The 13,670-nt window shown below is 44.1% G+C and overlaps 1 protein-coding gene across 3 annotated transcripts in view; it reads left to right on the forward strand.

Moving 5' to 3' along the window:
- The window catches only part of galnt2 (UDP-N-acetyl-alpha-D-galactosamine:polypeptide N-acetylgalactosaminyltransferase 2), a 51,322-nt gene that overhangs the window by 26,019 nt on the left and 11,633 nt on the right, over nucleotides 1-13,670 (forward strand). For 2 of the 3 annotated variants that reach the window (XM_084017243.1, XM_084017244.1), the window contains exons 2-7: nucleotides 5,101-5,188; nucleotides 9,326-9,479; nucleotides 11,614-11,712; nucleotides 11,819-11,886; nucleotides 11,972-12,037; nucleotides 12,156-12,277. In XM_084017243.1, the coding sequence (XP_083873369.1) occupies nucleotides 5,101-5,188; nucleotides 9,326-9,479; nucleotides 11,614-11,712; nucleotides 11,819-11,886; nucleotides 11,972-12,037; nucleotides 12,156-12,277 (597 nt within the window). Of the gene's footprint in view, nucleotides 1-5,100; nucleotides 5,189-9,325; nucleotides 9,480-11,613; nucleotides 11,724-11,818; nucleotides 11,887-11,971; nucleotides 12,038-12,155; nucleotides 12,278-13,670 lie in introns of those variants that run through there. The other variant, XM_084017245.1, reaches the window with a different exon arrangement.

Genomic DNA, 13,670 nt, shown 5'->3' on the forward strand with positions numbered 1-13,670 from the left:
CACCGAATCAAACACACAGACAGATACCCATGCGTGACCAGACTGACACTAATGCGTGTGAACTCCCAAAACCCTACGGGCACAAATATGAGCTGACACATGTTAGCACACACACACACACACACACACACACACACACACACACACACACACACACACACACACACACACACACACACACACACACACACACGCATGCTTGCTCTGATCTGTGGGGGTTTAAAGTCCATCCCATTATCAGAGAAGCAGGTACGGGAGCTCTTTTGCACCCTGCGTAGATCCTTCACTTAGAGCGGATCATTGCTCTTAGAAATAAAAATGTAACAGAATGCATTAAAATATGTTATTTGTTATGTTAAATATACATGAATGATGTGGATTGTTGGCGTGTGGCTTCTCCGTTTTCGTTAATTTTTAAATGATTTGAGCCCGTGTGTTTTAGTCATTTTACTTAAAGGGATGGTTCAGAGTGAAATGCACTCTAGGTCATTTCCACCATGACATCCAGCCAAACACCCACTCGGAAGCATTTTTTGCGATGGTCAACATTGGTCAAGATAGGGCCGAATATCAGCCGAATGGCTTAGTACTGGGCTGGCGCGATGGTACATCTTGTATATCTCGTAAATTACCCCACTAATAATGCATGGAATGTTACTAAACGTCTGCAGTAGTACACATAGGGTCTGTACTCACAAAACGAGGCATTTAAAAGTTTGTAACTACACCTGGAGTTTATTTAAAAGAACACTTGCCTGACTACTTAACCATTCGGCTGATAGCCCTATCTTGACCAATGTTGACCATCGCTAAAAATGCTTCTGAGGTTCTAATTTGCTTCTATAAATTACCTAGGGTGCATTTTACTCCGAACCATCACTTTAAGGGAATTTAAATATCTTTTTAGGCAATGCTCAGAGGAGACATTCTCACTTGTCTTCAGAGTTCATATGAAGTCACGACACGAAGAGCCAGACATGGGTTGAGTGCAATCAGCTGTAAGATGTAAGACAGAGTGGGAGAGAGCGTGACGGGAAGGCTCTTTTGACACGATCGACTGAAATCTGAATATTGAGATGAATTCTGACAGCCTCAGTGTGTGCTCCCTGTTCAGAGGTAGTTGACTGCTGCTGCTTTGACATCCAGCACGCAACCTGTCAGATTGTAGCTCGGGACTTGTCGGGGAGCGTTTTCTCACAGGCCCTTTTTAGTTTTCTCCATCACCCGTGCCACAGCACGACATAAAAAAATATCACACCGTGTGCAGTAAGATGCTCGACGCTGCCCTACATAAACCAGCAAACAAAGAACGGAGACAGATACGGACACCCACCAGAGTTGTCAGGTGGCTCAAATCAGAACGACAAACCAACCACCGCCGGAGAAAAGCCTAAAAGGCAGATTAAGTCTAAAATATTACCGCTTAGGCGTGCCTGTGGTTCAGTGGGGGTCGACTTTTAATCACAAGGTTGTGTTCGATCTCAGGCTCCTTCTGTTCACATGAGTTTCCTTGAGTGAGACAGTGAAGCCCAGGTTGCTCCCCAGGCGCTTTACAGTACTAAAGTGCTCCTAAATGCTTAGGACGGGTTGAATGCAGAGGTCAAGTTTCATCTCTGTTGTTTCTTATGTTTTTTTTAATAGCCTACACTCCTTTTATTATCCTTTTCGACGTGATTAACTTTGGGTCTTCTCTCACTGACCAGAGCGCTGCACAGAAACTGGCTTTACGCCGCTGTGACAGACGCCTTAACTGTCCTCTGAATGAGCACGAGTGTATTTGCGTGTGCTTTTTTATGAAATTCAACGTGTGTATGATGTTTATTTTTGGCCTATTTGTGTGCCAAGATCATCTTAGATGGCCCACCGAGCACGTGCTTGCCAAAGCGATGCAGCAGAATAGAATAAGATGTGAAAGAGTGGATGAAGGAGATACAGAAAGTTGGAGGGAGACATAAGGAGGACAAAGATACAGACGGGGAAGGATTTTACAGGGGGGGGGCAACAAGCATATGTTCAGAGCTAAGCTAACCAACTGTTTACTGCACGTTGTATCAATCATCTCATCTATCACTGTGTAAGAACACAAATGCATATTACCACAAAATATCGTACTGCTCCTTCACTGACCGGCCGATGGATCCGTCAGTACAAACACTACACATCAAAAACACTGAGGGGGTTTGAATCCAACAGCGTTGGTTAAGAATAAGAAGAACAGAGACTAAATGATGCTGCCAGACACCTGAATGTTGAGGTCGCTCTAAACACGGTGCTTTCTTCGGTTCCTAATTCCTCTGGCTGTAACTTGTAGTTTGTGTTGTTTGTCTTTCTGTGTGTGCACAGATTTAATCAATCATGTTTGTGTTTGCAGGAGAGGCAGATAGAGGCTAGGGCCACTATCACTACGAGGTTTTCAAAGCCATTCGTCTGATGAGAGTTATAAAAAAATATCTATCCGACATCGGCTCTCTACCTGCCTACCCTGATAAATGGCGTTTCAATCAGTGGGAATTCATATTCATAGCAACAACCATTTGTTGATCAATCACAAGAACAGGTCCTGCATTGTTGTCATCATCATATCATCTCTAAATGATCTGTGATTGATTGCAATAGCCGTAAGTACGGGGGGGGGGACTTCCTGTTTTTTGTCTCTCCATCTAATCTCCAAGTATCTCTTTTATTCCCTCTTATTTCCCCTCCAGTCATTTTATTCTCCTCAGCTTAAAATTTGAATGATGAATTTGTAGTGAAACCTAGAACTAAAGTGATCACATAAATACTTGTCATTTACAAGCACAGCAGGGGAAATTACTGGTTGATTTGTTCCCAGCACCAGCTCTTCATACATGCATACCAGAGGCTTGAGGCTCTACACAGAACCCGTTAACATTTAAAAAGATATTCATATAATGCTATACATCTGTGCAGTCAGTCTGTGCAAGGCCTCGCTTTATTTTGACAGTCTCAACACTCTCAGCATTAAACTAGTTGATATTCACCAGGCTGTTGGCTGGTTGTTCAGCCGGCTGCCGTCATTTAAATGGTCGTCTTGTAAACGGTTCGTGCAGCTGTTCTCAATTTACAAACCATCGTACCTATCAAAAGTCTTCTGGTGGACTGTCAGCAGGCTGGGCGTGTTTGCGTGTTATCACAATGTGATGATATCATGACTTTACGCAAAAAAAGACGCAGCGCTCACATTTAGCTGATGTGCTATTGTCAACGCACGCCATTCTGACCTTTTGTCAAACACAGGTGTAACTAATAACATTAATTACATGGAGTTGCAGAGTTGTTGCTATTATTGGCCTTTTTATGGGAGACATTGAGACACTGAGACGCCGAATTCCATTTAGGGGTCCTGATGTCGTGCATGCTGCCTTACTTACTGGCATACTTCAGGGGAACAGAACCAGTGTTGTTGTCGATCGTCCTGCTGTTCTGGTTTCACTGACGTGACGCACCGAACCAACGCCACGGGCCATCGTTAACGCTATGAGATACACATGTGCTTTGCTGCTATGACACACTTGCAAATGCAAGAAAGGTCCTAATACATTTGTGCACCTGTCTTTGCATGTTTCTTGTCTGTTGCATGTGACCACGGGACACAGGAAGGTCTTTTCTCGCACATTACTGTCTCACGATGACACGATGTCAGAAAGACAAAAACAGCCCGACGAAGCAAAAAGTCCAAAGCCAATTTCGAGCTTCATTTCACTCGAAGACGTGTCCTGTTTTTCCCCTCGGAGCCCATCAAGCTGTATTCCTGCAGCCAGTATGCTGATGTTTTACTCTTATCCACGCCGAACATTGGCATTTGACTGTTCCCACATCCAGTTGGCATGAAGACATATAGACATTGATTTCATGGGTTCACAATCGAATCTCATTTCGTTCCCCTGTTTTAGAGCAGCTTTGGCTCTCTGTCCTCACTAGAAGAATGGAAAGGCAGGCACAGAGGGATGATAAATCACAAAAAACACAAACATTTATGTTGCTACTAGAAACAATTAGGAAAAAGTAGGACATCTGAGCAATAACATTTTTCTGAGAGACTGAAGGTGAAGAGGAACTACAGGACAAATAGAGTCTGGCTTTGTGAAGTCAAGGGCAACAGGCTGGACGGGGAGTGAATGCTGCTAATTACGGTGCCTCCCAGTGTATCGACCCAGTGGCTTTTATTGGTAACATTAATGGACACGAGGAGGGAGGGACGGCTCGGCCCTCTCCATCTGTGTGAATGGTGAAACGCTGTTTTCTCAATGGACCGCCGGAGTGAATGAATGAAGACTTGACGACATGAGAAAATGAACAGATGAAAGAGTGAGTGAATGGATGGCTTGGCCTGCTTAGGGTTAAGCAGGCCAAGCCAGACCTCTGAATCACCGTATTATCAGTGAATCGAATGAAGTGAATTGACTTATTCATTCAATGCTTCGCTGGCCGCTTCGATTTCTCAAATCTTGGATAATAGAATTACGTGCGCTGGACGTCCTGCTGTCTAAATGGACTCAAAGGAAGACACGATTATTCCCAAAACTTTTCACCTTTTAAATAAACAGAGTGCTGTTTTCACTTCCATGTTGTGGTGTATTCCTGCTAATTTACACATATTTGCATTCAAATCAGACTTGAGGATCTCCTTCACCTTGATTGGTGCTTTTTGCAAGTAATATACAGTATGACCTGCAGCCACAACATTCCTGTTAGTTTAGGAAGCACTTGATTTGATATGCAGATTTCAAACGTCAGTATGGCATTATAAAATCCATTTTAATATCCATATGTTGAAAAACCTCTCGGACACATCTTAAAAAGAAGCAGCAAGTTTCCATCATGGTTTCCTTCAAACTTAGAAACAGAAGGGTCAGACGAGTTTAAGTCATGTGTATATTTACATTAAATGAATGACGGTGGGTGGGATGATCTCTGCTATACTGTGCATTTTACAGCCAAAACGCTCTTAATTGTTATCCTTAAAAAAATACCACATTCCTGTGTCTTGGATAAGACTTTCTCAGCTGCTCTCCTGTTGATTTGAATTGGATTAAACGGTGTGTATCCATGCTAATCTCTGTGCTTTGTTTGTTTCAGGATGATTGGGGCTCCAGTGACTCGTCCAGTAGGAGCAAAGCTCACATGTCTGACGACAAGACTCACAGCTTGGAGACTCTGCCACCAGGTACCCATCATGCACTACATGCCTACAGGATGATGTCATTGATGGGAATGGATAAATACTCTTTCTAATGATATTTATTTGGGTGTTTGAAGGGAAGTAGCTAATTAAAACAAAACATCCTAAGCTATAATATATATTTTTGTGATATTCAGGATAGTAGACCAGAACTCAGGGTCTGGAGAGAGTTCAGTATCTCATTGTTTCTGCAGAAGGAGACGAAAAGTGGAAAGTGGCGAAAGGAAAAAAAAGAGAAGGGGGAGACTGGGAGAGGACAAAAAATATGGATGATGAAGTCATGAAGGAAAGTGGTGGCAAGGATCGTGAAGGAGTGAGACCTCAGACTGTTCAGAAGGGCATCCCGGCTCTTTCAAATTTAAACAAACCAGAATATTTGCATGTCTCCGATTTCTGGTACTTCATGCCCTGCTTAAAACAATTCATGCAAAAAAAGTCCATCCATCCGTCATCAACCGCTTGTCCTGTATTCAGGGTCATGGAGCCGATCCCAGCTGACATTGGGCGGTGTTCACCTGGACAGGTCGCCAGTCTATCGCAGGGAGACATGTAGAGACAGACAGGTCGCCAGTCTATCGCAGGGAGACATGTAGAGACAGACAGGTAACCAGTCTATCACAGGGCCGACATTTAGAGACAGACAGGTAACCAGTCTATCACAGGGCTGACATGTAGAGACAGACAGGTAACCAGTCTATCACAGGGAGACATGTAGAGACAGACATGTAACCAGTCTATCACAGGGCTGACATGTAGAGACAGACAGGTAACCAGTCTATCACAGGGCCGACATGTAGAGACAGACAGGTAACCAGTCTATCACAGGGAGACATGTAGAGATAGACAGGTAACCAGTCTATCACAGGGCTGACATGTAGAGACAGACAGGTAACCAGTCTATCAGGGAGACATGTAGAGACAGACAGGTAACCAGTCTATCACAGGGAGACATGTAGAGACAGACAGGTAACCAGTCTATCACAGGGCTGACATGTAGAGACAGACAGGTAACCAGTCTATCACAGGGAGACATGTAGAGACAGACAGGTAACCAGTCTATCACAGGGAGACATGTAGAGACAGACAGGTAACCAGTCTATCACAGGGCCGACATGTAGAGACAGACAGGTAACCAGTCTATCACAGGGAGACATGTAGAGACAGACAGGTAACCAGTCTATCACAGGGCTGACATGTAGAGACAGACAGGTAACCAGTCTATCACAGGGAGACATGTAGAGACAGACAGGTAACCAGTCTATCACAGGGAGACATGTAGAGATAGACAGGTAACCGGTCTATCACAGGGAGACATGTAGAGACAGACAGGTAACCAGTCTATCACAGGGCTGACATGTAGAGACAGACAGGTAACCAGTCTATCACAGGGAGACATGTAGAGACAGACAGGTAACCAGTCTATCACAGGGAGACATGTAGAGACAGACAGGTAACCAGTCTATCACAGGGCTGACATGTAGAGACAGACAGGTAACCAGTCTATCACAGGGCCGACATGTAGAGACAGACAGGTAACCAGTCTATCACAGGGAGACATGTAGAGATAGACAGGTAACCAGTCTATCACAGGGCTGACATGTAGAGACAGACAGGTAACCAGTCTATCAGGGAGACATGTAGAGACAGACAGGTAACCAGTCTATCACAGGGAGACATCTAGAGACAGACAGGTAACCAGTCTATCACAGGGCTGACATCTAGAGACAGACAGGTAACCAGTCTATCACAGGGAGACATGTAGAGACAGACAGGTCGCCAGTCTATCACAGGCTGACATGTAGAGACAGACAGGTAACCAGTCTATCACAGGGCTGACATGTAGAGACAGACAGGTAACCAGTCTATCACAGGGAGACATGTAGAGACAGACAGGTAACCAGTCTATCACAGGGCTGACATGTAGAGACAGACAGGTAACCAGTCTATCACAGGGCTGACATGTAGAGACAGACAGGTAACCAGTCTATCACAGGGCTGACATGTAGAGACAGACAGGTAACCAGTCTATCACAGGGCTGACATGTAGAGACAGACAGGTAACCAGTCTATCACAGGGCTGACATGTAGAGACAGACAGGTAACCAGTCTATCACAGGGAGACATGTAGAGACAGACAGGTAACCAGTCTATCACAGGGAGACATGTAGAGACAGACAGGTAACCAGTCTATCACAGGGCTGACATGTAGAGACAGACAGGTAACCAGTCTATCACAGGGAGACATGTAGAGGACTCCAGGACCCCGTGACATCACTGTTGCCTGTGGTTACAAGTGACGGATCCACCAGTGATGCTGGGCGTTTCAGGTTTCATTTGGACAGTTTTCAGGAAGTGAATCAAACAAGACGTGTGTGTGTGTTTGTGTGTGTGTTTGTGTGTGTGTTTGTGTGTGTGTTTGTGCACATCAAGCGCCGGTGTTCTCTGAGCTGTTCGTGGTTCGGTTCGGGTCGAGGCTGAGTCTCGCTTGCCAGTAACCATCGGTTGGAAACGAGACGGTGTCGAGGGATTTCCAGCAAGTAAAGTTACACAAATAAAAACAAGCGGTCAGCAGCCGTGGGCGGAAACCGCTGGGTGACGAGAGGCAGGGGGATTAAAAACTGTTCAGACCAACAGACCGCACCTTTCCACCGGTACAAACCAGTTCACAAACCACCATCTGGGTCTCGGTGGGAGTACCAGCCAGAATGACCTGCTAGAGACGGTATTGGGAAAAGTGACAGCTGAATAAGTAATGGCGGTGAGACAGTTTAACGTGTATTGAGCGATGCAGCCAACAAAGACGGGGGGAGGACTGAAAGAGACGAGTGTCTGAGCTAAACACCCGCAAAGTGAGAAGTCTAAACATTAATGTCACTGATGTTTAAAATCATTAATCGCTCGCTGCCACTAAACATTGATATCGGCGGGGGACGTCGCACGCTCTGACACGTACAGCAGACTCTCAGAGGCGCCGTCGTACAGTCGCCGGCGGATCAGTGCAAGCTTCAGCTGATTAGCATGCCAGACACACTGATATGATGTCAGGGCCGACACACACACACACACACACACACACACACACACACACACGCTATCCTCCTCGCCCAACTCTGTTTCTCTCTGTCTGTTTGTCTGTCTGTCTCTGATTGTCACGCACACACCCTCGTCCAGGCAGAGAGATAGCGTAATCTCACTCTGCCATATGCTTAACACAAGTCATTAGCATAGCAGCTGCACCCCGGCTAATTAGTCGCATTATTATTCCTGTGTGTGTGTCTGTGTCTCAGTAGTCGGTGATAAACTGTGAAATTAAACATGACAACTTTCTCTGTTTGGCGGCACTGATCTCCGTAATCTGGTCGGACAGACACAGCATGCTCCGTGTGTGTGTGTGTGTGTGTGTTTCATAATGGGTTCCAAACGTATATTTATGATGCAGAAAATAACTAAATTCAGTTGGACTTTCTTTTCTGACTGCAGTGCACAACAATGCTCTTTTGTGTTTTCCCTGCCTTCTGCATTCTGCTCTGCATATAGCAGCATAAATCTCATGTCGGCTCCCCTCAGTCCTCCCATGTTGCTGCGTTGTCGAGCAGCGGCTTGAAGCGGGCGACGTTTCTTCCCGTCGGTCGTGAAGGATTCTTGCATCAGCCAGGCTGCTGCCTACATTTCCTATTCCCACAGATGTATAATCCCATTCATTCCTGAGACACGTTTTCAGCCCCCGTGAAGGTTTTAGCTTCGCGTTTGGTGGCAGCTTTTATTTTTGGATGTGCCTTGTATTTCATTGAGAATGTGTTTTTTTTTTATGGACCTAGAAAGTGGTTTATGGCGTTTATCCGAAAGCTGAAACATAAATAAGAAATCTGAAGTTATTTAACCAAACGTGTAAATATTGTAATCTGACAACTTTAGGGTCAAAAACATGCTATTATAATATGTTTTCCAAAATACTTTGTAGTGCTAATGGAGTCTGTTTTTTATCTATTTTAGCAATATCTGTAATTTGTGAGCCTTCCCATGACAGATAAACCCCAACAAACGAAGCTAAACCCTGAAATGGTTTGTCTTTCCGACTCTGATGTGTGTTCTTTGCCCGTGTGTGTGTGTGTGTGTGTCCAGGTAAGGTGCGCTGGCAGGATTATGACCAGGATCTGTATGTCGGAGCCACTGTGGTCCGACCGGGTCAGGATCCGTACGCCAGGAACAAGTTCAACCAGGTGGAGAGTGACAAACTCCGCATGGACCGAGCCGTGCCGGACACCAGACACGACCAGTACGTATCTCTGCTGTTAACTCGTGTGTGATGCAGGGCTCCTGTCTGTACGTACTGTCCCTTTGCCGTCTGTTTATTTGACTAATTGCATTCAGAAGATCTCTTGGAAACTCCCTTTATTGTGGTCCATCAGATAAACCCAGGAAGTGGCCACAAAGCGGTCACGCACGGCTCCATTCATAACACAAACCTCTGGTAATGGCTGGTAATTGTGCTGTTTGTTGAATGGATGAAGGGACAAAAATAAATCAGGGCGCAAAATCTACTATGTTAATAATAATAATAATAATAATAATTAGAATGTATTGTTTAATAAGTGAGTTGTTATGTCTTCCAAAATTGAATTTAATGTAATTGTTGCCTCCCTAATTATGGTAAAATAAAAAGACCTCCTATTCTAAACCATGACGCTATTTCAGTTAGAAACGTTTAAACACATTTTTTAATAAAGCATAAATATGTTGACGTACATTCTGGGGAAATGACTGTAATGCCGTCATGGTAGATTAAACACAGCAGCTGTGGGTCGCTTTAAGAATGAATTATTTAAAAATGAATCCTTGACCAGACCGTGAGGACAAAAGACGTCTAATTTTTGAGTCTTACGCCAAACCTGTTTGTTTTTTTTCAAGCGATTTTCAAATGGAAAGTGGAAACTCTCCAAACAAAGCAGGTGGAAAGTGCCAAAGTGAATTTGGTGTGTTGGTCAGGCTGTGAACTGGTTGACTCGCCACACACGACGCTCCAAAACACACCGAACCCGTTCTAAGAGGAGCATGTCGTCTGTAATGGGCTGTGCCGTAGCCTGCTCCCAAGGGAGATCATGGAAAAATGTAATGTTATTTTTACTGTCTTTAAAGAAACAAACAACACTCAAAAACAAGTTAAAAAAAACAACCAAAAACTACATCCTTTACCAAAAATAACACTAAAATTGCCTATTTAAACAAACAATAAATTATATCGCCTAATTTAAAAATGAAAGTAAATTCACTGCAGTTTAGTTTTTTAGAAAAAAGGAGACGGCATGAGTTTCCGTCAAACTCCGAAGTGAACGGATTTGTCATCAGGGCGCACAATGTTTCTGTTTCTTATGAATGTATCGATAATAATTGTACACATAAAAGGGAAAGTGAGCCAAACGTCGTCTTGATCAAGCCATCAGCCATTGGCGATGACCATCGTTTAATCAACACAACCCTAAATCCTGCCGTATCCGTCTAGATGTGCAATACTTTATATAAAGGCAGCGATCTGGCCTCACTGATGTATCGACCCAACTTAGACTAGAGCTTATAGCCGTTAACCCTTTATCAAAAGAGCAAGGATGTGCCTGGGATTGATCCGATGGCGCTGTGTTGTTTGCCCGGTAGCAGTGAACGTGAAGGTTTTTCTTTCAGGTCTAGGCTCCTTCGTACTTGTAGGTTTCTGAGCACCACATACGCCATGCAGACGTCAGCATGTACATTTGATATGTGGTGTACTCATGAACGGCACACACTGTACATCTGTTATGTGTTTAAGCCCCTAAGGCCAACCCTCTCTGCCGGCAGTAAGTCTTTTAAATTATAGGTGAAGGTTAATTTCTCGAAACAAGATTGTGGATTATTTCTACACTCTCTGTGATGTGTATATATAGCGTGTGCAGAGCTTTACAACAGGGTTTATTCATCCTCCCCATGGCTTCTTTCTTCTGTAGCCTCCTCTCACTTATGTTCCTCACTTTTAAGTCGAGGCAGGACACACACACACACACACACACGCACACACACACACACACACACACACACACACACACACACACACACACACACACACACACACACACACACACACACACAGAATCCCATGGGATTTTTGCCCTGTGGACCATAAAACCCACCGTCAATCCCGGCTCCAGCAGAGCATTACTGTATCTGCGTGTGGTTTTTGGACCGAGTCCTATTTATTGTATTCATATATCCAGAATCTGTTTTTCGGGAGCGGTTCCAGCTCGCAGCTTTGCTCACACATTCGGCTGTGCGCTCGTGTGCGTAGGAGTGTTTGTGTGCATTGGTATGCATGTGGGCATGCATACCTCTTGTGTCTTTTATCCCTCATTGTGATGGTTTCTTGTGTGTGTGTGTGTGTGTAGTTGCAGACACAAACAATGGAAGGTAGACCTGCCGGCCTCCAGCGTCGTCATCACCTTCCACAACGAAGCTCGCTCTGCTCTGCTGCGGACTGTGGTCAGGTAGGTGAATGGTGTGTGAGCTGTCCACTTCAAAGAACCTTTATTCTATTTTGATTCTTTTTAAACCCGTTTTATCTTCCTAAACGTCCTCTCCTCGTCTGTTAAGTGTCCTGAAGAAAAGTCCGTCTCACTTGGTGAAAGAGATCATTCTGGTGGACGACTACAGTGACAACCGTGAGTTATTCATGCCAACACGTCGTACGAACAAACAAACCACATGAGATCAGTGAGTAAATGCATGCTTTGTGTGCGTTTCTAGCCGAGGACGGAGCTCTGCTGGGGAAGATTGAAAAAGTGCGTGTGTTGAGAAACGACCGCAGAGAAGGTAACTAGTAGAACAGAAGAAAAACATTTATTATTGGGAAAAAACCCCTCTAAGTGCCATCTTGTCCTGGGGGTGAAATCTTTCTAAATGTGGTTTTTGTAACCGAATTTCCCCTCAGGACTGATGCGTTCGAGGGTCCGTGGTGCAGACGCCGCCACGGCGCCCGTCCTCACCTTCTTGGACTCTCACTGTGAATGTAACGACCACTGGCTGGAGCCGCTGCTGGAGAGGGTGGCTGAGGTACACACACACACACACACTTTTTTACATCAGTAAAGTATATTATCGCATTATATTATATTAACTCCAAAAAACCCCCCAAAAAACTGAAAGGACTTTAGATGTTTTATATGTTGTGATGTTAAAGAGAAGCTTTGGATCCTATTTAGGCACTAAGACACAAAAACATGTGAAAATAGGCTGCTGGTTGAAAACAATGAACTCTTTTTAAGAGGCACACTTAAAGATCAGTGTGGCTCAAAGTTTAAAGAGCACAGCTCTCCACTCTCTCTTAAAAAAAACATAATTTCCTATAAAATGGAAAGGTTTCCAGGTGAAACGCTCCTGAAGAGTCACTGTGTTTTAACGGTGCTCAACATTGCTTCATAATGGGGCTTATTTAGTTCATATTTGTAGAGGAAATAGCTCTTTCCTTCATTCACAGAGAGGTCAGGGGTCAGCTACCAAGCAGCTTCCCTGGAGCTGGAAGTCGGTCAATCAGTGTCTTGTTAACTATGTGGAAAAATACGGAGCGCATGACTTCAATAACACAGGAATGTTTGCACCCCGTCAGAATAAAAGCACATTTTCAACTCAAATATTCAAATGTTTCTTATCTGGGATGGTTAAAATATCATTACTCCTATTAAAATAAAAAAAAGTGTGAGACATAACGGTGGATAAAAACTAATGTGGTGTTAAACTTTACTTTGGGAAAGAGCTTAATAATCAGGTTTATTTGATTCAAAAAGACGGACCTGGTTTACGTTTCCTGCTTTTCTAACCACAGCAAGCTGTAAAAGGAAACTCCTTGAACATAAGAAAGTCCATTACAGATTAACAGTGTGCTTATAATTGAAGTGAAGTCTTTCACTAATGACTTGGGTCCTTGATTAAATGTAATCTCAATGGGAAGTGATCTTTAAATATTCATCCTGATTATGCCTCTGATCCTCACAAACGGGGTGTTTTGTCGTTCCCTCGTTGAAAAACACCTCGAGCCTAATTGTCTTTCCTTTTCTTTGATTTGGTTGCACTTCTAAATAATTAGTCACTCAATAGAAAACAGAGAGCAGAAATGCAGCCTGTGTGGGTGCGACCTCATGACCTCACTCAGCACCTGGAGGCCTGTTGTTGTCGTCGTTCTGGCCGCTTGAGCAATCCCTTCTCTAAACTGAGATGGGGCTCAGTGGGAGTGACTTAATATAGCGAAGTGAGAGATGCTGTCGGCTCTGCTTCATAAACGCAGCGATGAAACTAAATATAGAACGTGATCTAAACGTTGCGCATCATTGGTGTCCAGGGGGAATATTTACGTTTGCTCTAAACAAAACGCGGTTCAATTTTGATATTTATTAATGAGCTGTGTTTCCTGTTGTTCCCATTCTGAGTTTACTCTCCGTCCTTCACTCTC

The sequence above is a fragment of the Eutrigla gurnardus genome (genome assembly GCF_963514095.1).
Source record: "Eutrigla gurnardus genome assembly, chromosome: 1".
NCBI lineage: Eukaryota > Metazoa > Chordata > Actinopteri > Perciformes > Triglidae > Eutrigla > Eutrigla gurnardus.